General features: G+C 54.8%; 2 protein-coding genes across 3 annotated transcripts in view; one reads left to right on the top strand and one right to left on the bottom strand.

Annotated features, from left to right (window-relative positions):
- Positions 1–5,604, top strand: part of LOC111154920 (sperm tail PG-rich repeat containing 1) — a 43,175-nt gene extending 37,571 nt beyond the window's left edge. Inside the window, exons 7-8 of the mRNA XM_022514876.1 lie at positions 2,665–2,855; positions 5,004–5,604. Coding sequence (XP_022370584.1) covers positions 2,665–2,855; positions 5,004–5,080 — 268 coding nt within the window. The 3' untranslated portion in view covers positions 5,081–5,604. The remainder of the gene's footprint in view (positions 1–2,664; positions 2,856–5,003) is intronic.
- Positions 5,605–10,950: 5,346 nt separating this feature from the next.
- Positions 10,951–27,223, bottom strand: part of LOC111154803 (grainyhead like transcription factor 3) — a 34,634-nt gene continuing 18,361 nt past the window's right edge. Inside the window, exons 7-16 of one of the 2 annotated variants that reach the window (XM_022514722.1) lie at positions 27,063–27,174; positions 25,515–25,609; positions 23,197–23,355; positions 22,552–22,630; positions 22,303–22,436; positions 20,844–20,878; positions 19,615–19,703; positions 18,371–18,456; positions 15,825–15,889; positions 10,951–11,847 (exon numbers count right to left, since the gene is read on the bottom strand). In XM_022514722.1, coding sequence (XP_022370430.1) covers positions 11,733–11,847; positions 15,825–15,889; positions 18,371–18,456; positions 19,615–19,703; positions 20,844–20,878; positions 22,303–22,436; positions 22,552–22,630; positions 23,197–23,355; positions 25,515–25,609; positions 27,063–27,174 — 969 coding nt within the window. In that variant the 3' untranslated portion in view covers positions 10,951–11,732. The remainder of the gene's footprint in view (positions 11,848–15,824; positions 15,890–18,370; positions 18,457–19,614; positions 19,704–20,843; positions 20,879–22,302; positions 22,437–22,551; positions 22,631–23,196; positions 23,356–25,514; positions 25,610–27,062; positions 27,175–27,223) is intronic. The other variant, XM_022514721.1, reaches the window with a different exon arrangement.

Consider the following 27,223-nt stretch of genomic DNA (forward strand, 5'->3'; position numbering starts at 1 on the left):
TCTCTAGGCCCTCCTGCCAAGAATTCTGATGAGAGGGGCGCCTGGGTGGCTCAGAGGGTTAAGCCTCTGCCTTCGGCTCAGGTCATGATCTCAGGATCCTGGGATCGAGTCCCACATCGGCCTCTCTGCTTGGCAGGGAGCCTGCTTCCCACTCTCTCTCTCTCTCTCTCTGCCTTCCTCTCTGCCTACTTGTGATCTCTGTCTGCCAAATAAATAAAATCTTAAAAAAAAAAAAAATTCTGATGAGACACTGGCCCCGCCTCCTGCAGGCTGTTCCCGGTTAGGAGAGTAGACACCTCATGGCTGTCTCAAAGAATGGGGCCTGAGGGTGACCTAGACCGCTGGGGTGACCTCATGCGGTGGTTGGCTCACTCCGGCTCCAGCTTTTAGGACTCAAGCCTGTCTTTCAGTGATGCCGGTCCCACACTCATCAAATTTCTGGGGGTGCTTTGAAGGGGTGACACAAGACAGAGCAAGGCGGAGTCCGCTTTCATTTCTGAGGGGAGAGGTGGTTGATCACACACTATAACCTGTTCTTCCATGTCGGCTGGAGGGGAAGAAAGAGGCATGGTTTTATTCTCCTTTTCCTGTGGGCACCTTTGTTCTAAGCACAAGCATCCCAGCCAGCTGTTCTGCGTGAGACGCGAGCCCCAAGTCGATTCACGGTGACTTCCAACAGCCTGGCAGTGGGAGTGGCCAGCCTGCTTCAGGGTGACTCTATGCAAGGGGGCCCCCAGCCTCTCTTCCTGAGGCTCCGTTGCTCCCCTGAGACCAAGCGGCAGGCCAAGGTTTGCTCTGATCATCCCACTAACAACGTCTGCTTTTTTTTTTAATTATTTATTTTTTTATTATTTATTTATTTGTTTGAGAGAGGGAAAGAAAGAGAGCATGACTGGTATGGGGAGAGGCAGAGGAAGAGGGAGAAGCAGACTTCCCGCCAAGCAGGGAGCCCGATGCGGGACTCGATCCCAGGACCCTGGGATCACAACCCAAGCCCAAGGCAGACACCCAAATGACTGAGCCACACAGGCGCCCCCACAACATCTGTTTTTATTGAGCATTTACTGTGGGCTCCACTCACCAAGTGCCTTACAGAGAGAGGGTGCTGTTCTTCCTTGCTGCGGGCACAGAGAGGTCGAGGGACTCGTCTGAGGTCTCACAGCCAGTAAGTGGGATGCCTGGAACTCAGATGCAGGTCTGTGGCTCTAAATCTCCAAGATTCCCCTCTGCCGTGATGCTTTCCCCAAACCGCCAGCCCCTTGAGAGTTGAGTTCAGTGCTGGCGGTACTACCCATGGGCTCCATGACTTGGGGCGGGGTGGTGGGGGGAGCGGCTCACTTTCTCTCTCTCTGGGCACCAATTTCTTTAGCACAATGAGGAGGTTGGATAAGACATCATTGGGTCCCCTTTAGGTCTCTGAGTTTAAAAATGCCCTCACTTCCAAAGGTGTTGGCCAAAGGGCAGCAGGGTAGCAGTGGCCAGGAATCCCAGTCCCCTCCTCTGGGTGGGCAGCCTTCCAGCTGGGGTGAGCCTCCTGTGGCTGTTCAGTGCTGCGAGGACTTTCCCTTCCCTTTTGGTGAAAGACCTTAGACGAAGCCTCAGGTGAGAGGTGGGAGTGGGCAACCCTTACACCGCATGGCAGGGAGAGGGGTGTGATTCCCCGAACAATCCCAGAATTCCCTGGGCAACTGGCAGACCTCCCCAAACCACGGCCTGGTGGATGATCACAGCTGGAAGGGGTTATCGTGTCCAATCTCCTCATTTCGCAGATGGGGAGACTGAGGCCCAGAGTGAATTCGTGACAGAGCTAGGGCTCAGGTGCCTTTCCATTCACCTTTCTTTTTTTTTTTTTTTAATTTTATTTATTTATTTGACAGACGGAGATCACAAGTAGGCAGAGAGGCAGGCGGTGGGGTGGGGGGTGTGCTGGGGGGAAGCAGGCTCCCTGCTTAGCAGAGATCCTGATGTGGGGCTTGATCCCAGGACCCTGAGATCATGACCTGAGCCGAAGGCAAAGGCTTAACCCACTGAGCCACCCAGGCGCCCCCCCCCCATTCACCTTTCATGTACTCTCTCAATGATGGACCTAAAAGACTCCTTTTCCTGAAGGGCAAGGGTCATAAACTTGGAAAGGAGCAATTCCAGTGTGAGTGGTAAACAAGAGGCAGAAGGCTCTTGATTTCCAACCAAGTGTTTGTCCACTCCCATATCCTGCCTTGCCGGGAAGATGTAGTAAGATCCTGAAACGTCTGTGCTGGCCAGGTCTCTTGAGATCTGCTCATCTTGGGAGGGCAGATCCCTGGAATTCAGGAGGCCTCGTCCCATTTCCTGATCCGTTCAGCAGCAGCATCTCTGAAGCACCTGCTGTGCTCTCACTCTGTGCTGGGCCCTGCCCTGCCCACTGTTAGAGGGACGTCCTCTCCTTGCTCCCTGGGACTGGTACCGTGAACCCGCCATTGTGCAGAAAGGAGAAGGAGGTCCGGGGGCCCCCAGCTCACGAGCCCCAGAACCATGCTCCACCTGGGCCTTCTGGTGCCTGTGCTCTCCCCATGCGGATACCTCGGTGTGGGCCTAAAATGCGGATACCTTGGCTTGGTCTAAAAACAACTGTTTCCCCGATAGACTGCTTGAGTGCTAGCTTCACATTTTGTCTTTTTTTTGAAGGAGAAACCCCATCCTGAACTTCTCGGCGCAGCCTTTGCCCCTGCCCCCGAAGCCGCCCCTCCCAGGCCCTGGGCAGTATGAGATCGTGGACTACGCAGGGCCCCCCAGACACTTCATCTCCAGTGCATCATTTGTGTCCAACACCAGCCGGTGGACAGCGGCCCCGTCCCAGTCAGGCCTGCCAGGCCCAGGTCAGAGGAGTGTTTGAAATGACTATAAAAACCAACTCTGGAATTGTCATTCCTGGGCCATCAAATGTCACTGATTTATGGGCTGTTTGCCAAACAGGTTACAGAGGCTTGAGTCCATCTGGAAGACCTTGTAGCTTGTACTTTTGGAGTATGAAAGAAGTTTTTTTGTTTTTGTTTTTGTTTCTTTTTTTTTCAAAGATTATATTTATTTATTTGACAGAGAGAGATCTCAAGTAGGTGGAGAGGCAGGCAGAGAGAGAGGAGGAAGCAGGCTCTCCACTGAGCAGAGAGCCCAATGCGGGGCTCGATCCCAGGACCCTGAGACCATGACCCGAGCTGAAGGCAGAGGCTTTAACCCACTGAGCCACCCAGGCGCCCCTGTTTTTGTTTTTTTAAGGCGGAAGGTGTCTTAGAGTTAATCCAGGCCAGACATTCATAACCAATGACCATGGATGTCCCAGAGGCTCAGAGATGGGCTCTAGAGGGGTCTGTGACCCTGAAATTGCCTGCAGACTTGGAGCATGAAGACACTAATTTTTGGAGACAGGGGCCGTAGCTTTTATGAGATTGTCCAACATTTGCGTGTTCTTAGAAATGCTTAGCCCCCCGGCCTGGTCTGGCCGAATCTCTTGACAGCTGGGGAAGGCCTGGAGAGCAAGGTGTGCACTGAGCCACAGTGAGGGAGGGGCAGACAGAGCCGTGGGCTGTTTCCCCTCTGTGCCCTCCGTGCCCTGTTGTGACGAGGCACGCCAGGGACTATTCCCTGGGGCAGTTCCCAGGAGCTATCTAGGTCTGTGCCCTTTCCAGATGGCTGACTCGGGGGGACCCTGTCACCTCTGGGACCTACCTGAAAGTTAACAGTGTGAGGGACCTTCTCCAGCGGCTGGTCTCTGTACCCCCTGACCTCTTCATAGCTCTCCTAGGGCCCCCTCAGCCGCTTGCCGCCCCCTGATGTCAGCCAGAGCTGGTGGACCTGGGGACAGACAGGTGCGCTAGTGGGCTGGCAGCGTGAGAGGGGGAAGGCAGAGCTGAGGGGGCTGCAGGTCTGTGTAAGTCAGTCTTTCAGTGAGGACTGGTGAGGCTCCCACCCTGGGGAGACAAAGGTCACCTAGCTCGGTGCTTACCACCAGGGATGTCAGTCTGGTAGGGGAGACACCCTCCTCTTCACGCATACGAGTGAGTAAAACATCAGGGGGACTGGACAGGGAAAGCAGATCTTAGAGCTTCGGAAATGTAGAAACAAAGGATAATCAAGTCAAGAAGACTGCAGAGGTTGGACCTGGGGGTCACTGGTCAGCTCAGGCAGAGCTTAGCTCCATATGCATGGTGGGCTTCAGGAGGCCCGGGGCCCAGCGAGGATCCTCGTCTGCACATGTGTGGCCCAGGCCTCTAGAAGCTTTTCCTGGGGGTCTTCTCCCTGCACCTGGCACCTGGGCGCTGGCCACTTCCTGCTGCCATGATCACCCGCAGCGTGGGCTTCCCTGGGGGGCGGGGCTGGGAGTAAGCCCCACACAAACATCTGCCTTCTTGCTTCCGGGGGGCTGCCTGGTGCTCCCGGGGGCTTGGACCCCCAATAACCAAATCAGCATCCTTTTGGGAGTTTCCATTCACCCCAGGTGTGGTCCTGGCAGCTGATCTCCTAGAGAAAATGTGGCTGCAGTCATCATGGCTTTCACTTTTCTAGAAATTTCTTTCTTTTTTTAAGTAGGCTCCATGCCCAATGTGGGGCTTGAACTCATGACCCAGAGATCCAGACTCACAGGCTCTGTCAACTAAGCCAGCCAGGCACCCCTTCTGGAAATTTCTGAACGAAATGAAAAAAAAAAAACAAAACCCCACCACGTTGACACCTGGCTTCTTTAAAAGTATTGCTTTACTCAGTTGTTTTTTCAAACCTGATAGAAAACTCTTTGGTGAATTTTTCTTCTGTTAAAGAAGTTGCAGGGAGTTAAAGAAGGCCAAAAGCCAGAGTTCAAGTCTAGCATCAGCCGGGCCAGGCCCTTCCCCTCTCCACCTCCCCATGTGTGAGACACAGGGGCAGGACAGGGCTACCCCAGCATTGCCAGCTCTGATGTAGAATGCCAGGGGCTCGAGCAGCTGGGCTTTGCATTCTTAATTCTCTCTCTCTCTCTCCCTCTTGCCTCACAGCCACGTACAGGCCAGAATTCCCTGGAAAGCAGTCCTTTCTGTACAACGAGGACAACAAATGGATCCCGGTGTTGTAGGGCCCTCACACAAGCTCAGGGAGGACCCTGGCCACCAGCTGCCCCACCCAGGATCGCTGGGACGTTCATTCAGAGAATGTCCGTTTCGTGTAGGACAGATGACTCCCCGTGGGCAGCTCTGCGCCCCTCCCCTCCGCCCCAGCTGCTACTGAGCTGGGCTCCTGCATTTGTCCTTGTCTTGAGCTGTCCCCTGCAGACCGGACCTCCATGTCTACTGACTCCAGTGGTTTCCTGAGCAGAAATGAGGAGTGGACAGAGCCTCTCTTGTTTACCTCGCCGTGCACCTGTCCATGCTGGCTTCCGCGGGCCTCCCCGCGGATGTAAGGGGCTGCTGAACTCAGACTCCAGCGAGAAGGTGGCCAACGGCAGATTCCCCATCTAGATGCCTGATGCTGAGCCGTGGCTCTGGGCTCCAAAGCACACCTGCAGGATGGACCACACAGGACCGCAGCCCAGGCACACTCGCATCCTTCAGCCTTGACCCCCAGACTTCCCCTGGAGTCTCCGGAGCTGGGAAGGCCCAGAGACGCTTGTGATAGACACAGAAGGATTGCCTGGGCCCTTGGCTCCAGCTAGATTTTTGTGTCTCCCATTTAGGAAGAGCACGGCAGCCAGTCACTGTGGTCACTTGTGCTCATTACCCACCTTCTGGAGGGGCCACCGCATCCCCTGGGTGGCTCAGTATTCAGCAGCCCATGTGGGCAGGAGGCTGCCGGAACCAGGGCCCTGGAAACTGTGATTCTGAGGGGCAGGGAGGCCACACACCACTTGGTGCCTGTGGGTCGTTTCTTTCCCCGGGACTTCCCTGTCCCCAGGCCTGGCCTCTGTCTTCTTCCAGACCTGCTGCTCCAGCTTGACGCAGTCTTCGGTGGATCTTTTCTGGCCTGCCAAATCGGCTTCCTCCTGGCAAAAGGAAGAGATTCCCAAAGAACCAAGGGGAGCTGGAACTGAGCACTTGCCCCAAATACTGATGTTGTTCACATCTGCCAGAGCAAGGCTCTGCTGCAGCCTCCTCCCTGCTCCCCACACAGTCAAGGCCTCTGACTTCCTGGGCCCCGCCTCTGACTTTTCTCTGTGACCAGAGAACGGTTTTCCTGTCCTAATAGCCGCTGACTGGCCCTCCCTTTGGGGGCAGGTGGGTGAGGAAGAGGGAGGGAGATGGATAGAATACCACATCCAATTAAACTGAATTCTTGCATCTCACGAAAGCTGGCCTTTTTGTGAACCCCAGATTCCCGCCAGTGCCCGCGGCTCTGAGATGAGCAGGAGGTGGCCTGGAGCTCCTGGTAAAGCACCATGCAAGGCTGGACCTCGAGGCAGGATGGCTTGGGTTCCCCTCCTGTCAGGTCCGTAGCTTTTCCTTGAAGGAAAAGAGTTGGATTCGAATTCTGGGGCTCAAGGTCAACACTTTCAGGGGCTGGGCAGGTAGTACGTGGAGGAAAGTAGGTAAGGCCGGTATGGGGAGTGGGAGCCGAGGCCGCCCGTCTAAAGGGACATCCAGTAAGTCTCCAGCTCACTGTGGCCAGATCTGCAGAGTTTCAACAGAAATCTGGAAGTCCTTAAAATGTGAAATCTCCTGATTGGAGATGTTGACAACCATCTTTCAACTTGAAATTTTTTGTTGAGGCTAAAGGAAACTTCTGCAGGCCATCCATTGTCCACTTGGGTTGTAGAAGTTCTGGAAGACCCTTTTGAAGTTGGCATTTGACGCTGTACCTTTCTTTGACCCCAGACTCTGGACAATGGGGCCAGACCCCAAAGCCTTGGTTTTTAGGTCCCTCTGACCCTGGGGGACCTTTAACAGATGCTTGGGCTGGATGCCGCCAGCTCTGGGGTCTCTGTGCGCAGAGGCTGGGAGATGCATGGGAAAACGAGTCGGGTCTCTCTAGCCCTCGGGCAGCTGGGCTGCGCACCGGCAGGTAAGGGCTGTCTCTCCAGAGGAGCGCCCTCCACATGGGGTCAGGAAAGAGGGAACTCTGCGGAAAAAATGGCAGGGCTGTGCTTGGCCAGTCTGAATCTGGCTTCTGTTGAATACATGACGAGCTGAGGCCCTGAGCTCAGAGGGTCTGTCTTGACCATATCTAGCCTCTCGTAATGTGTCATGAGCTGCCTATAGCTCTGTCCAGACTCTGGCCATATGTTAGGATCACCTTGGGAGCTGTTAGAGAAACAGGCTGCCCAGGCCCGGACCCTCAGAGTTCTGATGTAATTGATCTGAGGTAGGGTCTGGGCCTTGTATCTGTATTGATGTTCTCAGCAAGACGATAATGTATCTAGTTAGGGTTAGGGCACACTGATCCCTTTTTTTTTTTTTTTTTAAGATTTTATTCATTTATTTGGCAGACAGAGATCACAATTAGGCAGAGAGGCAGGCAGAGAGAGAGAGAGAGAGGAGGAAGCAGGCTTCCCGCTGAGCAGAGAGTCCGACTCAGCGCTCGATCCCAGGACCCTGGGATCATGACCCAAGCCAAAGGCAGAGGCTTTAACCCACTGAGCCACCCAGGCGCTCCCACACTGATCCTTTTAATAAAGTATTTTCCAAATGTTAAAGTGCATGCCAGTCACTTGGATAGTTTGTTATTAAAAGCCAGATTCTATAGGTCTGTGGTGGGGCCTGGGAGCCTGGGAGCCTGCCTGTGATTTTCAATTTTTTTTTTTAAAGATTTTATTTATTTATTTACTTATGTTTAAAGATTTTATTTATTTATTTGACACGCAGAGATAGATCACAAGTAGGCAGAGAGGGAGGCAGAGAGAGAGAGGGAAGCAGGCTCCCCGCTAAGCAGAGAGCCCAATGTGGGGCTCGATCCCAGGACCCTGAGATCATGACCTGAGCTGAAGGCAGAGGCTTTAACCCACTGAGCCACCCAGGCGCCCCAAGATTTTATTTATTTTTTTGAGAGAGAGAGAAAGAGAGAGAGGGAGAGAGCATGAAAAGGGGGAGGGTCAGAGGGAGAAGCAGACTCCCTGCCGAGCAGGGAGCCCGATGCAGGACTCGATCCTAAGACTCCAGGATCATGAACTGAGCTGAAGGCAGTCACTTAACCAACTGAGCCACCCAGGCACCCCGTCATTCTCAATTTTTTAAAAAAATTGAAATATAATTGACATACAACATTGTATTAATTCGAGGCATAAGTGTTTCTAACGAGCCTTCAGGTGATGCTGAACCACACTCAGGGTAGCAAGGGTCCGATAAATATACTCAATTACTCAACTCTGGCCTTCCATTTATTCGTTCATCGCTGTTTGCCTATTTGCCTTCCTTCCTCCCCCCTCTTTCTTTTCCTCCCTCCCTTCCTCCTCCTGCTTCCTCCTCCATCCCTTTCCCCCTCACTGGGTGCTTGTCTTCCAGGAGAACACCACCAGGCAGGGGACGCCCTCTCCACCAGCAGACGGCCACCTTCCCAAAGTGACTCCCGTTTGGAAAGGACTTACCTTCACTCCTTCCCCCTTCCACTCTTTGAAGCAAAAGACAGTCCTAGAACAGAGCTGTTGGGCTCAGGAGGCATCCTTGGCCCCTGACTTCTCGGAGGGCAGGTCTCTCTCTGAGGTCCAAATGGCCCTTGAAGGCACTGACAGCCCTGGTCTCATCATCTGGTGGCTGTGATAAGGAGAACTGAGCCCTGGTGGTTTTCCTGCGGCTGCTGGATGGCGGGTGTGGGGCTGCCTGGCTCCCTTCCTGAGCTCTGTGGCAGGCTCTGCACGGATACAGATTCCTTACCTGTATGAGTCCAGCCAGACCCTGGCAGATGACAAAGGCTTCAAGGCCTATATAATTATGGGGTCTCTGGAGCGGTGGTTCTTGACCTTGACTGCACACTGTAATCACCAGGGGTGGGGTGGGGTAGGCGGGGGCTTTAAAAAGTTCTGAGGTCTGGGTCCACCCCCAGAAATTCTGATTTGAATGCTCCAGCGTGGGGGCACCTGACTGGCTCAGTTGGTAGAGCATGTGACGCTTGATCTCGGGGTTGTGAGTTCGAGCCCCACGTTGGGTGTAGAGCTTACTTAAAATCAAAATTTTACTTTATTTTATTTTGCTCTAAGATTTTATTTATTTATTTGACAGAATGAGAGAGAGAGAGAGAGAGAGACAGCAAGAGAGGGAACACAAGCAGGGGGATTGGGAGGAGAGAAGCAGGCTTCCTGCTGAGCTGGGAGCTCTATGTGGGGCTTGATCCCAAGTCCCCAGGACATTGACCTGAGCTGAAGGCAGGTGCTCAACGACTGAGCCACCCAGGAGCCCCCAAACAAATAAAATTTTAAAAAAATAGTTAAAGAAATGCTCTGGGCCATGGGGTCTGGGCAGTGAGGAGAGGGGTAAAAGCTGCCCAGGTGATTCCAAGGGGCAAATCAAGGTGGAGAACTGCCACCTGCCTGCTCCCCAGCTGCTTCTGGGAGGGGAGCTGGCAGGAAGCTCAAGAAGGAAGGAAATGAACAGGTGCTGAGCACCCCCGGTGCTCCTGGCAGGGTGCTGACCCTCCGCACACACCCATCCTCCTGCGTCATCCTGCGCTGACAGCTTGGGTGATGTCATAGCCGTAGTGAGGCCTGGATGGACGCAGGCACTTGGATGCCTACAGCGTCCCTTGAGCTGTGCCATGTGAGCCGTATGGGGGTCTGAGGCCCCAGGAGACACCAGTAATACTGATCCAGGCATCAAATGGTGATATTTTGTTCATCGTGGATTTTTTTTTTTTTTGCTTTTATAAAAAACCAAACCAAACAAAACTTTGCATTGGTTTATCTTAATTGCTGAGCTCTTGACTCCTCCTAAATTGTGTGCCTGAGATTTGCTGGCCTGACCCCAGTCCTAGCCTCAGTCCTGACTCTAGGCAGCGTGGCAGGAATTAGGACCACAGGCTCTGACTGTCAGAGCTGAGGGCCTCTTGGAGGCATCTGTGGTTTACAAATGTTTTAAAAGTTTTGTTCAAACAAAAGCTTACGGGAAACCCTGATGTGTAAATGGCGAAAAGCTGATCTGCCATGAGTGAAGTCAGGAGAGTCCTCAGGGTTGCAGCTGTCCCCTCCCCCACATCAAAGGGGCCTCAGAGACCCACCAATCAGCTCTGGGACTCTAACGATGATAGTTATGAAGACCCATGTAGATCCATGTCCCTCATTCATAGCCAAAGAAACTGAGGCCTGTAAGTGGTGGTGTGCTAGGAAGCTAGCGAAGGAAGGAAAGCAGGAAGAAAAAAGGGAGGGAAGGAGGGATGGAGGGAGGAAAGAAGGAAAGGAGGGAGGGAGGGAGGGAGGGAAGGAAGAAGGAAGGAAGGAAGAAGGAAGGAAATAAAAACCTTGCTTTGTAGGTTTTACAAACCTACAATTGACAACTTGTCAGTTTCTGGGGTGTAAATACTCCCCCACAGACCAACATGATGTCACTACCGCAGAGCTGGGAAGAGAGGGGAGCACCCATTTCTGTAAGCTGCCGAGTCAGCTGCAGGGACAATAACTTGGCCCGGAGTGTGGAGGCAGAAATGGCATAAGAATTCAGTCATGTGGCTCCCAGCCTTGGGCTCTGCCTACTGGCCCAGCTGTGCGGTCCTTAGCAAGGCCATCCTGGACCTTCCCGGGACTTCTCCATTTCTAGTCAATGGTCCTAAGGTCATAACATTCAGCCTGTGGGACTGTGCGAGACAGAGATCCCGACATCAGGATCCTGCTGGCTTCCAGGGGGCACCTCTTCTTCTCCAGTGCCCAGCATGCACCACCGGCCTTGGAGTCCAGGTAAACTACCCACAGGACGGGAGGAGGTGGGTCTAATCAACTTCCACCCTCTGCTCCTGGGAAGACTTTCACAGAAGGAACAAGTGTAGTATTTGAAGTAATACATACATAGAATTTTATTACTAAATACCATGTGGGTATACAAAATGCATAATTGAATAACAGCTAAAAAAAAATAGTCCAAGAATGTGTAATACACATTTTTTGAAATGATAAAAATGTATCCATGAAAAATATAAAATGTTGCATGTATATACAATATATACTTCTATATATATAACATAAATGAAAATCGTAAATAAGAAATGTGTACATGAGCTAACAGGTATGAAAGCTGTTTTTCTTAGAGCAGCTCTTTGTTCCAATCAATCAGCTCGATTATTTACATCTTCTACTGAGGAATTCCATGAGAAAGAGAGTGTTTCCACTCTGGTAACATTTAAAAATTGTTTGCACTGAAAATCGAGAGTTTTCCAGTTAATTGACCAAAGGTCTGAAGTTGATAGAAGAGTCAAGAATGAAAGCTGGATAAGAGTTAAGGAAGCTCTGGGAAAGAGGGTCTGCTTCCACCATCTGAACAGCCAACCAGGAGATGGACTGAAAGGACAAGCTCTTCTGAGGAGGAGGCAGGCTGTGGGGATGTTAGCCAAGATGGCGCTGACTCTGGCTGGGCGGGTGCCGGCAGGAAATCCGGCGTAGATTCAAGCATGAGTTGGGGTTCAGGTCAGGACACTCCCCAGGTCCCTTCCTGACTTGGCATCCGTGGGTTTGCAATGTGAGGGCCTCTTCCCTCAGGGAGGGCATTCAAGTAACAGCACTGAGGCACGAAGACAGGTTGTGTGCGGTGTGGGGCCACTTCCCAGACGGCTCCTTGCCTGGGGCCCACCTCAGGGGTTCAGAGGGGGTGGAGGCTTGGACCTCACAGCTCCTTAAGGATGATCTGAATCTTGCCATCAAGCTCCCCCATGTCCAGCAGGAAGGCGACGTGGTTGCTATAGTGCTGAATGATGTTGTTGTCCATGTTGACCAAGATTCTGGAAGAGAAGAGGAGATGCATCTAGAATGTAGCAGGCCTCTTGTTTTCAGGGCCTCTGGGTGGTAAGGATGACAGTACTGGTTCCTACCTATTGGGTGCCCCCCAACATTTCAGGCACGTCATGAATGGTCTCCGGACCATCGTGACAACAAAGGTGGAGGGCATGATCCCCAAGCGGCCGGGCCACACCTCCAGTCATGGCCCCTACGGCACCAGACTGACTGGGGAAGACGCAGTGCTCCTTCGTCCCCGGGCCAGACAGGACTCGGACACGGAGTGAGAGTTCAAGTGCAAGAGGCTTGGTGGGGCGACCAGCGTGGTTTGGCTGTGCTAAGAGGCTGTGATGTGTCGCTCAGGTAGGCCTGCCTGAGCCAGCGGCAGGTGCCACACGAGGCCCCTCTCGGTTCCACCCCCACGAAGCTGAAACCTCACTGGCAGAGCAAGAGACTCAAAGGGCTCAGCCCTCTCTCCCTACACTCTCTAGGCAGGGACTTGGGCCAACCCAAGAGGGAAAGGGCCTCCACACTTGGCCCTCCGCAGGGCGTCAAAGCCACTGTGTATGCCGAAGGGCACCCCGCTGGCAGCCGCCTCCCTGACAAAGGGTCTCTTAGGCCCGAACCCATCAGCGTCCCCTTTGTCATGGAGGTGGGTGTCTTCATCTACCCGCCCCCCACTAGCATTGACTGAGGCCTCTCCACCAGCAGGGCCCTGCTCCAAACAAAAACAAGGGCCACTCAGAGATCCTAGACCCTGCCCTCCAGGAGTTTAGAATCTAGTAGGGCCTGAGAAAAGGAATCCTTAGAACCTTATTACTCTGAGTGATAGATGGGGAAGCTGAGATTCAGAGAAGAAGTCATTTGCCTGAGGTCACACCATTAACAGACGGCAGAACTGGGACTTGTGTCCGGACTTTGTCTCTTTCCACTGTACCATTTTTTAGAAAGAAAAACAAAAAACCCTATACATAGAAGTTAGGAAGCAGCGTATATGAGAAAGGCAAAATCCAGGCCTGGGGAAGAGTTCAGATGAGAGTTCAGAGTTAAGTTTCAAGTGGGCCAGGAGTCAGGGGCTACAGGTCTCAGACTACTGCTCCTGACAGGTAGCTGTCTATTTTCCAGGGGACTCCCCCATCCCACCCCCACAGGAGGCGGTAGCCCTGTCCCTGCCATCCCCCAGGTCTGGAGGAAGGAGACCTTGCTGAAGCAGTGAGCCTAAACCTCTGGCCTACATCCCGGCCTCTGAGCCGCTGGAAGCAGGGCTGGTTTCAGGCTCCCAGGCCGGGTGCTGACTGCCGGGGTCTAATTACAGGTTCCCACTTTCTCAGATCCCATCAGCCATTCCTTCATCTCATAGAGGGATCTCTGTCTGGGGGCTGCAGGCTGGGCCAGAGGGGTGTGCTGGGTCAGCGGCCCAGGTGTGTGTGGGTTTCTGATAGTGATATTTCTGGGGTGCTTCTGGGTGCTGAGCACCGAGTGCCTTGCCTGCATGAACTTGAAGGCGCCTCCACCCACACTCCAGCAGAGCTCCCAGCGGGCCGAGAGGGCACACCTCCACAAGGCACCCCAGACAAGACCCCAGACCCTTCCCCCTCGAGGGCAGTGATGACTGAGCCCTAGCAGCTGGGCTTGCTGGGAACTGCTGCCCCAGAACAGGGGCCTCTTGTCCCTTGCCAACTTCTAGCTGTCTTCTGTCCTGGTTTGCCGGAAACCCTTGGCCGGCTACCAGCCAAACAATGTATTTGTTCATCTTTCAAGCATTCAGTGGTGCTTGTAAAGCTGATTGTATCTACCTTTGTCCACAGGACTTTCAAGAGGGTTCTGTGAAAATAAACGAGGCTGCTGATTGGAATAGAGTCTGATGCTGAGGGAGGCGGCAGATGACCTTGGCCTCTCCTTTCCCAAAAGGTTTTTTTTTGCAGACTCTTCTCATTTAAGCATCTCAGATGACCCTAGGCCTGAGGTCTTCGTGGTTGGGGGTATATATGGGGTGTAGGGTGCCTCTGAAGGGTGGTTGAGCGACGCCCTGGGCCATGGGGCCAAGCAAATGAAAGGCCTGGCCACGGCCTTTGTTTGCACATTGCTTAGCGGTTAGAGGAAAAAGCAGGAGGCAAGGTAAAACAGTGGGTGCCTGCACAGGCTTTAGACAGGTTGCTAGTTACTCACTGGGACCCCAGGACTCCCTGAACGTCAGTTTCCTCATCTCTAGAAATACAGAACTTCATACTAAACTCAAAAGGTCAATTAGGTGATGCTGGGGAGTTATTCATCCCAGTGCCTAGCACACAGAAGGTGCTCCCCACATGGGAGCTATTAAAATTTGGAATTAAGTAGCTGGCTGGGGCTTAAGGGAAAGATTCTGCCAGTGGGGCCCAGGCATCCTTGTAGGATTTCCCTGCCCCCAAATAACACACACACACACACACACACACACACACACACACACCCATTTCCTAGCCCCTCGGCCCAGACGGCGGTGGGACCCGAGGGAGGCCGGCTACAGGTAGGGCTGTAGCCAGGGGAGCGAGCACGGGCATCGAAGGGGAAGTGGGGCTGGGCTTGTCCGGGCAAAGCAGAGCCTGCCCTCTGCGAGGAGGATTCCGCTCCAGAGAGCGTGTGAGCCCCAGTTTGAAACCGAAACTTGGAAGGAAAAAACACACAAAACCCTAGATACTCATACAACCAAAACCTAACAGGTCCTTTCCCAGGGGCTGCAAGACAGCTCCCCTCCCCGCTGCCCTTCTGTGGGAGGCTGGGTGGGAACCAAGGAGGAGGGAGGGTGGGAGGCCAGCCCCTGGGCCTGCCTGGATGGGGCCGCCGCCTGGGTACAAAGCCTGCCTGCCTCTGCAAAGCCTTCTGAGAAGGAAAGCCCACAGACAGCAGCCACGGGGCGGTGCCCAAGCACCTTCCTGGGGACGCAGTAAGTGTAGCCAGAGTTACACTGTGGTGAGCAGGAGGACGGGGTCTGAGCTGCAGGCAGGGGCCTGGGAGTGCATCCTCTGGGCAGGGAATGGTGTAAACAATTCCTCACTGGCCTAGAGGCCCCATGCTGGGCTGGTGCAGGGACTCAGTGAGCAAGGGCTGTGAGGGTCCAGTTCACTGGCTCTGACCAGGGGACAAAAATCTGGGGGAGGAGAAGCAGTCACCACATGACCCTCCATCTCCCCCTCCCCCACCAAGGGCTCTCCTGGACAGGTAGCCAAGGGTGCTGTGGTGGTGTTGAGCACTAATCCCCAGCCACCCACAGTAGGTGCTACATTGCCCCGCCCTCTGGAAGGTAAAGCTTTGCTCCCTCCTGCCTCATCCAGACTTGAAGGTGGAGGCCTGTGGAGCATCCCCGGGGAGGAGGGGGGGTTCCCTCAAAACCACACCTGGTCACCGCACCGGTCACCACTCCCTTTCCAGACTCATCCCCAGCCACTCCCTCCTTGGGCCCCTGACTCAAGCAGCAGTGGCGCTACTGGGCCCTTCAGCCACCTTGCCTTTCCTCCGCTGTTCCTGCTCCCGAATATTGCTTAGCACCTCTGAGCCTCAGTTTCCCTATCTGTGAAGTGTGAGTCATGGTGTCTACCTCATAGCGCGGCTGTGAGAGTTAAGTGGGATATGTGTAGTCCCACATCTGCCACACGGTAGGCAGACGAGGGAATGGTAGTCACTAACGCCAGCATTATGATCAAATGACTTGGCTATCCCAAGGCCTTGGACTTGGGTCTGGCTCTTCTGATCTCTGGGCCTGCACTGGCCTCCACCTGTGGTCTCTACAAAGACCCTTCCCTCTGTCTGCCTCTTCTTTCCTTCCCGGTGCTGGTCAGTGTCTGGTCTCAACAAGTGGCCTTGCCTGACTGGGGGCTTTCGGCCCAACTCCACAGCCCTTGAACTCTCCACAAAGCCAACGCATTGGGAGCTCCCTGAGCCAACATTTCAGAGGAAAAGGGTCCACGAGGGGGTCACGGGAGGGAGAGCTGTTCTGAGCACTTACCCCCGCTTACATTTCTTGTAGACTTTGTAAATGTTCTCTTCAGGGAAGCCATACTTCTCAGAGATCTGGAAGAGAGCAGTAGGGGGTTTGTTATCTGCTGCCCAAACTGGATCCTTTCCAGCCTTTTATACTCTGACTTCTATTTCCTGGTTATAAAAGTAATATACATCCCTACTGTGGAAAAATGCGAAGAAGAAGGTTACAATTGTCCATAATCCTGTTTCTCAGAGACGAACATGTGGGTGCACCCTTTCCCATCTTTTGTCCACGGTATAGATTTTTTATCTTCCACATGGATAGCTTTATAGAACCTTTTTACTTCCCGTTGTATGTTATAAGCCTTCCCGCATCACAGCAAACCCTTGACAGACTACACGTTTTGTGACTGTACTATATCCCAAAGAGTGTCCCTTAGGTCCCCCAGCCCCTGCCCAAAGCCAGTGCCCAGGGCCCCCCACTCAGCAGCTGCTGACTCTGGGCGAGCTAGTGGCGAAGACGGTCATGCTAGAGGAAGGGACCAAACTGGCCCATTTGAAACCCTCAGGGCGGTTCCCGGAGTGAAGAAGACCTCCATAAATGGTCACTGTTGTTTTTGAAGGGGAGCCCTGGGGAGGCTCCTGTCCCATCATGAGGGGGATTGCCCAGGTAGTGTCCCCCTTGAGGCAGGCATGATGAAGCCCATTGGATGGGTGAGGATGCCGGGCTCCATGAGGATAAACCACGCACCCTAGGCCCAGCCAGGTCCCAGGTTTCCTGCCCCATCACATCTCAGGACATTAGTGCTCATCCTGTGCATGGGGAGCCCGAGGCTCAGAGGCCTGTGAGTGGCCTGCCTGAGCTCATGCCGCCAGAGCCAGCTCACTTCTCCCCAGACAGCCGGAAGTTACCTCTGGGGCTGACAGGCTTGGTCTGGTCCCAGCTCTACCACCTGGAGCGCACACTCTGAGCGAGTCCCCTTACGTCGCTGAGCCCCAGCTTCCTCGTTTATAAAACGGGAGCGAGCATGGGAGGTCCACACAGCGTGGTTCTGCTTGGGAACTGAGAGGATGATGCGAAGAGCCCAGCCCAGGGTCTCACCCTGGTGAGAGGCTCAGTCAGAGGTTGCTGTCTGCTGTTAACTGCCTTGAAGCGGCAGCAAGCCCCAGACCAAGGGCTGCAGGCTGAGGTCCTCTCTGGGCCTTTTAGGAAGAGGATCAGATTCAGCTTCTCAGTTATTCTCTGTCCTGACAGAGATCCCTCCGAGCCAGAAAAATTCTTAGACTATTTACGTGGATGGCGATATGGCTGGAAGATACCAGGAGAAAGATCTCAATTCAGTCTAAAGAAGAACTCAGGAACTTCCTAACCATAAGCCTCACAAAGACAGCACAGGCTGCCCTGTATGATGGTGAGCTCTCCATCCCTGGAGTATACAAGTCAAGAGTGGGTATCCACTTGGAAGAGCTACTGGGAACAGAGCTCAAATATGAAATGGGGACCCTTTTAGGTACGGTCCAACCCAAAGACTCTGAGTTAATGTTCAGGTAACATTAATGGACTTTCGTGAGGCCAGCTTCTGGGGCTGCTGCCAACCAAGCAGGGAGGACGATCTGTAAAGGGACCAGGAGGGTAATGCAGAGTGGAGAGAGCCTGGGCTGGACTGCAGCTCTGTCACTTCTAGCCACTTGGGTAAGTCGCCTGACTGCGGGGAGGCTGTTTCCTCATGAAAATGAACAGATAATAACAGTACCCACTTTTGGGGGGTGTTAGGAGAATTTGGTGAGCTAGCAAACGCTGCATGCCTGACAAAATGCCTGGCACATAGTGGGTCTTCAGTAAAAGGTAGCTGGTGTTACTATCGGTTCACTCTCCCTTCCCCGGCCCGCCATCTTGGAACCCTCTGGCTGTCCTGTGTGGTTTAGCCTTCGAGCCCAGCTCAGCCTTCAAGCCCAGCTCAGCCTTCAAGCCCAGCTGGCCCTGGTGGAGGCTCATGTTTGCTCAGTCCTTCGCTGAGCCACAGAGCTGCTGTGGGTCTCATTCAAAGCTGTTTTACCCGCTCTCTGGTAGTTTGGGGGAGGGCTGGGGAAGGTCTCCTTGCCGAGATACCACCTTTAGCTGCCACCTCCCCCCTTAGGGCCCCCCAGCCAACCACAAGCTGCAGGAATGAGGCCCCCCTGGAAGAGAAAGAAGAGTGTCTTTGGGGCCTGGCCTTTTTGGGTTTCATTCCCATTAAAACAGAAACAGGTTTGCAAAGCCAACATAAAGCTCTGGCCTGTCAGACAGCAGCTATCAGATTAAGGAGGATTTATGGTGTGTGTGACTCCCAGGGTGGAGCCAGGGTTATGGCTGGGAGATAACATCACAGAGGCACACCCCCACCAGCCAGGCCTGGAGGCCCCCCCTAAATGGGGTGGGACAGGTGGACCATCAGAAAGCCAGGGTTCCAGCATATTCCTCCTCAGAGCCTTCCTGTGCAAAATCAGAACTGTGGCATGAGGGGTGGGGGACAGGAACACAGAGTGGGGGTCTTGCCAGAGCTGGGGGCAGGGATTCCCAGAGCCTCTTACCGCATTCCTCAGTCCTTTCAGATCTGGGGTCTTCAACATGAGAGCATCAAACACTTCCTCAGTCTCCCTCCGCACGTACAACAGAACTGAGAGGCAAAGAGGTGGGTTTTAGTGGTAAGGGGAGGACAAACAAGCCTGGGAATATATCTCAGGGGATGGGAGAATCTTCAAAAATATTATTTTTTTAAGTTTTTTTTTTAATTTATTAGAGAGAGAGAGCACAGAGGGAGAGGGAGAAGCAGACTCCCCACTGAGCAGACAGCTCAATGTGGGACTCGATCCCAGGACCTTGAGATTGTGACCTGAGCAGAAGGCAGACGTTTAACAGACTGAGCCACCCAGGCACCCCCCAAAATATTATTTTTACCATAAGGCTGATGTCTGCAGAAAGGGTGAATTCCTGCTAAGGGTCTGTACCCTGATGGGAAATACCACCCAGCTCTGCAGGTCCCACTCTCAGACTGGGCTGCTTTGGGCAGGCTGGAATCCCTCTCCCTGCTCTACCGCCTGCCAGCTAGGTGACCTTGAAGATATTTTCCCATCACTGAACCTACTTTATCCAAATGGGAAATGGAGGTGGCTCTGCCCTCTATTTCACAGAGTTGTTGGGGAATTAATGACATGACATTTTAAATACTAAGTGCAAACCCCCCGGGGGTTAAATACTAAGTGCAAAACACCAAAAAACAAAACAACAAAAAAAGTGTAGTACAAGGCTCAATTCAAGGTTGCCAGAAGCTTTTGATCTTAGCTGCTGGTTGGTTTCTTCTTGATAATCAGCTTCAGCCTCCCAGTGGTTTGGGCATGTCCCCCTCTCCCAGGAAGTCACAGATTTAGGCTGTCGAAGCCAGAAAGCCAGGCATGGAAACCCAACTCTTCTCCAACCCCCCACCCTCGGCCCCAGCAGAGAAGGCGGGCACTTGCCCAACACAATGAGCTTGTTGCCTTTGCCAGCTGCCGCAGGATGCCCATGTCCAGCAAAGCCAGAGGAGGCAGAAGCCCTCCAGCTCCATGGACCTCTCTCCAAGCACCGTGGGCTTCCCCCTGACCCCCACCCCACCCTCAAGCCTTGGCCCAACTCCAGCTCTGAGGAGTAAGGCAGCCCCTTGCGCCTTCTCTGCTGGGATGGGTGCTGCCTGGCTACCTGGGCCCCGGTAGGTGTTTGAGGCTTTGGGGCCTGTTTCATGGGGAGCTGGGGACTCTGTGATGGGCTCTGACAATGGATGGGCCGGGAGTGAAGGTACCTCTCTGAAGATCATCTTCCTTGGCCTTTTTGGAGGGCAGAGGCTCAAAGTCCTCAGCGAAGGGTGAGCAGGTGCGTTTCAGAGGCAACCTGGGGGGAAGGGGGACAGAGGAGAAAGGGAGGGGCTTGTGAGAAACCCAGGGGGATCCCAGAGTCTGAAGGGACCCCAGAGGTGCAGAAGATCCCATGAGGGCAGACCCAAAGCAGTGGGATGGCAGTGAAAGCAACAGGTTCTAGAATTGGGACAACCTGGGTTCAAATCCCACTCACTAGCTGGGTGACTCAGGGGCGTCCCTTAGTCCCTCAGAGTCCCCATCTATCCAATGGGGTGACGAAACAATGACAACAAGACTTCATAAAGTCGTGAGGCTGCAGGAGATCACACGGACAGCTTCCAGAGCACATGTGGGGTGCAGCGGGGCCTTGGGGAATGACGACCGTTTCACCATCAATAGGATGGTTTTTTGAAAGAATCCACTTGGATGGGCAGTGGGGAGAGGGGGCAGGGCTACGGGATTTGGAGTAAGGCACACTGAGGGGCCAGCCGGCCAGCGCTGTGTGAGCTTGGCCAAGTCACTTCACTTCTCTGAGCCTTGGCTTCCTCATCCGTCAAGGAGAGCAAAAACCCCTGCTTGCCTGCCCCGTGGGGGCTGTGGTGGGGGGGGGCAGGTGACCTAATTTGGTATGGAAGCCCCTCCTGAAAGGTACCCCTTGTTTATGGGGGCAGGACACGGAGACCAACAACAAACGAGCTTTCCCTTTCACCCACCACCTTCTCATCCCTGCCTTGGGCCCGCGAGGCCATGCTCCCCCTCGGACGGACCTCTAGGCTAGAGAGAAGGACGTCAGGAGGGGACAAGTCACCAGGCCCCTCCCTCGCCTCCTGGAGTCTTGGTGGGGTGTGGACCCCCCCGTCAGTCCTGAGGCACAGCGTCCCCTCCTTGCTCCCCGCATCTGCTCTACCATCTCGGAGGCTTCTTCTTTCGCTTTTTACAAGCATGTGTCTCGCCAAAGATTCGCCAACTTTTCACATAAAACAAACCCATAAAAACATGGGCAGTTTCAGTGAGAAAGGAGCGTGAATCTAGCTTGGGGGCTGGGGGAAGAGTCTCTCAGCTGCTTCCTCGGTGCCCTGGCCCTGGCTTGGGGGGGGGTGGGCAGCACAAGCAATGGAAGGCCAGGCGGGGGTGGGGAGGGGGTGAGGAGGCCCCTCGCTATTTCTCTCCGTACCTGTTGGAGCTGCTCTGACCCGCCGAGGGCACTGCCTGCAATGAAGACGAAAGACATTTTCCATCACATGCAAGAAGATGAGAGGGGCCCTCCGCTGCTGGAGGCTTTCTGGGAGGAGGGGCCCCAATCTTTGGGGGGGGGGGGGGGGGGGGGGAGGGGAGATGCAGTTGGAATGTCTTTCCAACTCATTCTGCTCAGACTAAGTCCTCTTAAGTGAGCTGCGATCGTGAGACGAAAGGCAGCATCCACCCCAGGGAGAACGTTGGGGACTCGGTGGACACAGGAGGTGTTGAAGAAATATGGCAGACCCCATGTGCCCCACCTGAGCCCCAGCTCGCCCAGAAGGGCCAGCACTGCACACCACCCTGCAGCTGGGAACAGGGCCCCTCTCTTCCCCACGGAGCAGCCGTCAACCTGGCTACAGGGCCCTTAATCCCAAGAGAGTGGCCATCTCCTGACTTGGGGCCTCTGGCTAGGGAGAGGAACTGGGGTCATGCAGCCATCAGACTATGGGGTCAAAGAACCGCTTCCGGGGCGGGGGCGGGGGGCAGTGATGGGAGGATGGCGGACACAGGAAGGGTTTTAAGTATGTGCTACCGGCTGCCCTTTCGGTTTCATAAACTTTTATAGTTTGAAGTCAGTGCACTGAACGCATCTTGGACAGCAAGAGCTATTTCTGCAAATGTTCTCACCTACATGGCGGTGGGGGAGGGATCCTTGATGGAAGGAAAATCAAATTGTTTAATATGGAAGCAAACCACTAGCTAGGCTCACCCATCCTGATTCCCCCACTGACATGCTCTGTGGCCTTCTCTGGAAAATGGAGGGGACAACAGTATCTACCTCAAAGGATGGCTCCCCGGCCTGAGAGGTGCTGTAGCTAGAGTTTGCGGGCTCGGCTTCTGAAGCCCAGGTGCCTGGGTCCAAACCCTGGCTCTGCCCATGCTGTGGGGTTTGGTCTCTGGGCCTCAACGTCCACCCCACGAATCCAGGGAGAACGACAGTGTCCGGCCGATAGGGAGGCAGGGAGGAGGCGAGAAGGTGGTGCGTGGGGGGCCTTGAGAGCAGTGCCTGGCATATAGTGAGCGCTCACAAGCCTTGCCATGACCACCGGCATCCACTCCATGGGGAGCCGGCCACCATCTAATTTGGGGCTCAGAATCCAGAAACCTCCATGAGTGTTCCAAGCACGAACATTTCGACAGTTATGAAGTCCATTTCTTCAATTGACTTTCTCTTCAGTAGAAAAGGTCACTAATGTTGTAGGGACAAGTGTCCGTTCTTTAATCCCATGGGATTCAGTAAAAGTATCTTCATTTTGATGTAAAAAATATCCAGACCTACGCTTGTCTAAACCGGCCTGTTGTGGCCGCGTGGCAGGGGGCTCCGCACCAATCTGCAACGATTGCCCCCCCCCCCCCGCCAGGGGCTGAAACCCTCTCTGGCCAGAGACCCTCACCCCTCCAGGACGCTGCAGGCCGGAGAAGTGCACGTTGGGGATGAACAGCACGGGCGGGGTCTCCAGGTCAGCCTCGGGCCTCAGGTATGTGGTCTCATTGCCCCTGAAGCCAGACAGCAGGCAGCCCTTGATGCCTGATGGGAAAAGGAAAGCACTGTGTCTGGGACCCCTCCGTTCACACCCCCAGTCTCCAGTCTCCATCTCCCCTTTGCCCCAGGCCAGCCCAGCCCCTGGCCCATCCCCACTGACCACTGCTGCTGGAGTCGGGGCACTTGACCTTCCTCCGGAACTGCTTCCGCTCATCATCCCTCATTTTCCTTTCGGCTCCCTGCAGGGAAGAGGGGAAGGGGAGGGGTCACCAAGGGTCTTGGGAGGGGCTGGCTGTCTTGCATCTTAACTACGGGCCAGCCTTCTGGGGCTGCCAGACTTCTAGAGCTGCTGTCTTCCCAGAGTGAGACCAGGAAATGGGAAAGTAGCGGTGCCCAACCGTCAGGCCCGGCCCAGCCCAGCCCTGTTTGAAGTCAGTCCAGGCCATGAGAGACAGACCGACGTGGAGAGAGAGGAACAGACAGAGAAGCATGAGGAAAGTGGAGTGAAAGAGGGACAAGGAGAAGAAAGAGAAACATGAGAGAGACAGACACAGAAAGACACATGGAGAGATCTTCAGAGAGATCTAGAAAGAGATCTTCAGAAAGAGACAGAGAGGGGAGACAGCAGCACAGAGAAAGGGAGGAAAATATACTTCGAGGCCAGGACAGACAATGACAAGCCCACAGAGGAGGGAGACAGGCTGAGAGCAAGAAGCAGAGAAAGACAGACACACCCCACATGACTGCGGAGGGCACATCAGTGGGGGCTGGCCCTTCCCCTCCCAGATCCCCCAACCCCGGCCACCTTGTCACAAAAGATCTTGATCTGGCAGATGGCTCGGTGCACCAGGCGCTCGGTGCCTGAGCCGTAGTCGTAGGTGTCGATCTGCAGGTTCAGAGGGACACCCTTTACCCCCTTCTGCGAGGAGAAGTCTGTGCTGAGGCAGTTGACACCGATGAACACCTGGGGGACAGACAGGGGAGCTGGAGAAACAGTGGGCCCTACGCCAGCCCTGCTGTCCCTCGAGCACAGCTCACTGAACCTACTGTGCACCTGGGGAGTGGCGCCCATGGAAGGCGCCCATCACCACCACCGACGGCCAGACTGGGGCTCGGGGTGGCGTGCCAGCCTTCCCCAGGGGACACGGGGGTGTGGGTGCGGCCCAGTTGGCGAGGCAGCTCCCACTAGACTGCCCAGGGCAGCCCAAAGGATCAAGGCCCTGAGAAGGAGATGAGGGGGTCCCTCAGGGGCTTTCATGAAAGTCCAGAGCTTCATTGTTCTGCCACCCAGAGTGAGGAGGTATGGAAGGGCCATAGCCTGGTCCCCCTGGGTCCGGAAGACCACCTTCCCGCTGGCCTCGAGCCACAGGGGTGAGACCCTGCCCCTCTGTGCCCTTGCCTACCAGCTCCAGCCATCACTGGACCTATCCCCCGCCTTTTACAGCCAAGGAAACAGGGGCTCTGAGCAGAGAGGGGAGCTGCGGATGTTTCCACATGCCAGCAGAATGGGCCTGGACATGGGGCCACCCGGACTGGGGTTGGGAAGCTGGGCTCGGCCACTCACTGGCCATGTGGCTTTAGACAAGTGCACTAACCTCACAGAGCCTCAGTTTTCTTACCTGCAAAATGGGGATAATTAAACCTACTTCATGTGGCTGTGAGGGCACGTGGAGCCCCTAGCGGGCTTGGCATGCAGTTACCTGTTGTGGTGAGTGGGACCACTGGAGTCTCAAAGCCTAGGAGGCCCAGCCGACGGTGGGGTGAGTCCCAGCCCAGAGACTCCCTGGCAGGCTCGCCTGGTGACTGTCTACCTACCTGACTGACTCCTCCCTGGGGTGCCAGGGCCAGACCCCAATCCAGACTGGCCACTGTTCCTTGGGACGTTTCCCTTGGAAGTGATCCTGACCTGCCCAGGTAGGGGTGGGGTGTGGGGCCTTTGTGGACCCCCTTCCGTCCTTGGCTGTGGGGGCCAGGCCCCCAGACACATACCAGACATACCTCCCCCTCAGCCAACTCAGCCCTAATGCAGCTCCCACCCAGCTCACACCTGAGAAAGACCCACGCCTGGGGGCTTCAGGGCCTGTGAGAAAATCCCAACCGAAACCCACCGCTCCCTTCCTACGAAACTCTTCCCCCCCCTGCCGGCCCTGGAGGCCCCAGCTCCTCCTCCAGCCCCTGGCATCTGTTTGAAAACTAATAATCCCTCACTTTTGTGCCTCCCTTTGTGTTTTCAGACCCCCCTTCAGCTCTGTTTTCTCCAGGCAGCCACAGCCGCCCAGGCCCATGAGGCCAGCCCTCCAGCTTGTCCAGGCCAGAAATGCCCTTGCCATGAGCTGGACCCAACCCTGGTCTGAAAGGGTGGGCCTGGCCCAAGGAGACAAAGGACAGGCCCAAGGTCACCCAGCCCTGGCTCTCAGACCAGTGCCCTTTCCACAATGCTGGCTCTCCAAACAGGAAACCAAGCATGGCACAGAGAGGCCCAGAGGCACACGGCAAGTTGGCCTTGGGCACTAAGTGGCTGGGATGAAAAAAATCACCAGAGGCTCCACTTTCAGGCCTCTCGGATGGGTCTGGTACTGGGCCTGTCTCTGAGACATGCATGATCCTAGGGAATCTTCACCACAACCCCCGGAGGCAGACTATTTTTCCCTTTCTATGGACATAAGAAGTGAAGTCACTGGGACTTCAGCCTCCTCTAGCAGAACCCAAAGCATTCTTCCTGCACCTGACTGGCCTGCAAGTCGGGAAACCTGGCGTCATGGGTGGCTGGCTGTGTCACCTCGCACGCGGCTCGGTTTTCCCATCTGGTGAATGGGTGGGTGCGATTCACCACAACAGCCCCTGTTGCTGAGCCAGGCTGGCCTCTACCCTTTACTTATCACACGTGATCCTCATGTGAACCTCTCAGTTGGTGCTATCATTGGATCCCAGCTTTACAGGCAAGGCACTGGTCCAAGGTCATAGGGCTGGGACATAGGCCTAGCCTTTCTGGAAGCCTGCGCTTCTCTTCCACTCTGTATCCTGCCTCCTCCACAGGTGCTCTCATCAGAGCAGCCACCACAATTCTAGTTCCCTACCTGGGGAATTCTGAGGTACCCAGCCCTGCCACGGCCATGCACTGACCTTGGCCTCCTCGTTGACATTCCACACGAAGGACAGGGCATTGTAGGCTACCTCCTCAATGTGCTGCACGGTGTTGAAGTTTTCTTTGCAGTCAGCTGGAACCACAGGAGACCAGAAGGAGAGTCAGGAGGAAAGGGATCTGGGGACATGCTGGGAAGGAGGCTTTTAGGAATAGAGTCTAATTCCCAGCAGGGATTTTTATCCTCTCCCCCACAGAACCATGCTTCAGTCTGGCAGGGCAGACTGATGGTCGTGCCCTGGGTTACAGATGGGAAAACTGAGGTCCAGCCTGGGAAGAAGATATGCCCAAACCCCAGAGAGAATCCCTAAGTTAGCCAGCTATGCCTGGGCCCTCATCACTTTTGGGTGGAGGTTTGCATTTTTAGCGGGACTGGGACTTAGAGGGTCTCCCAGACACAGTAGTAGCAGAAGGAGTAAGAGCGGTGCCAGTGATGGTAAGGGGACTAGTAAGTCCAGGACTCCTCACGCCAAGCTACTGGATGGACAGTGAGCAAACCGTGGGACGGCCACCACTCACTGAACAATATGGCGAGCCCTCACTTAATCCTCACAAGGACACAATGAATCCTCAGTTTAAATGTGGAAAGAAAATGAAGCTCAGAGAAGTCTGATCACTTGGCCAGGGTCCCACAGCTTTCAAAAAAAGGCACAGCAAGGACTGGAGCTCAGCTTTGGCCCCTGGACACAGGCTCCTGCCCACTGGCTGTGTGGTCTCTCAGACAAGTCATGGGAGTGTCCCTAGTGATCCGTTCTCCAGCGCATGAGACTTCAAGGCAGAAGAAACAGCACTAGATGCAGGCAGGGCAGCTGGCCCTATTCCACTTGACAGCTGAAGAAACTGAGGCCCAGAAAGGGGAGGTGGCACAGGTCACACAGTCAAGAAAAGAGTGATGGAGTCAGAATCTGGAGGCCGGAGGATGGGCGGTGCCTCCCACACATCCCAGGGCCCAGGACAGGGATAAAGTAGCACCCTAGTCCCTTCCCCATGTCCCTTCTCCAGGCCCCCTTCCAGCTGACAGAACCCCAGGGGCCCAGCTCCCAAAGCAGAACTGCCTTGCACTGTCCTTCCAACTTTCCGAACGGGGATCCTGTTGTCTTAGGCATTTGTATCTCAATGGGCTAAGGCCCGACCCCCAGGGGGACACAAAGGCCAGCCTCCCAGGGGTCTATTTATCAGACACTCCTGGGGTCTCTAGGGCACTGTTTACCCCAAAGCAAACAGAAAAGAGGCCCCTGCTTCCAGCCCACAGATGCAAATCCCTGCAAACCCCCCCCCACCCCCCCCGCAGTGCAGGACCTGCAGACCAGGGCCAGGCCGGGGCTGGGGTGAGAACTCAGTCCTGCAGAGATCACAGGGGGCTGGGGAAGGGGGCAGGGCCAGAAAGGCCTGATTGAGTTGCGTGTGTGTGTGTGTGTGTGTGTGTGTGTGTGTGTGTGTGTGAGAGAGAGAGAGAGAGAGAGAGAGAGAGAGAGACAGAAACAGGGAGAGACCGAGAGACTGGGAAGGAGGCCTGGGGGGGCTCTCACCTACGTCGATGACACGCTGCTTGGCAGTGGGTTGCCGGGAATGCCAGTGCTTCCAGAAACGCAGCTGCTCCACGGGCACCTTCTCGTTGTCGAAGACCACCATCACCACACTCTGCAAGCACAGCGGGCCGCCGTGACCTTCAGCCTCAGGAGAGGCCCAC

This window comes from Enhydra lutris, unplaced genomic scaffold, assembly GCF_002288905.1.
Source record: "Enhydra lutris kenyoni isolate GAN:26980312 unplaced genomic scaffold, ASM228890v2 scaffoldscaffold38, whole genome shotgun sequence".
Lineage (NCBI taxonomy): Eukaryota > Metazoa > Chordata > Mammalia > Carnivora > Mustelidae > Enhydra > Enhydra lutris.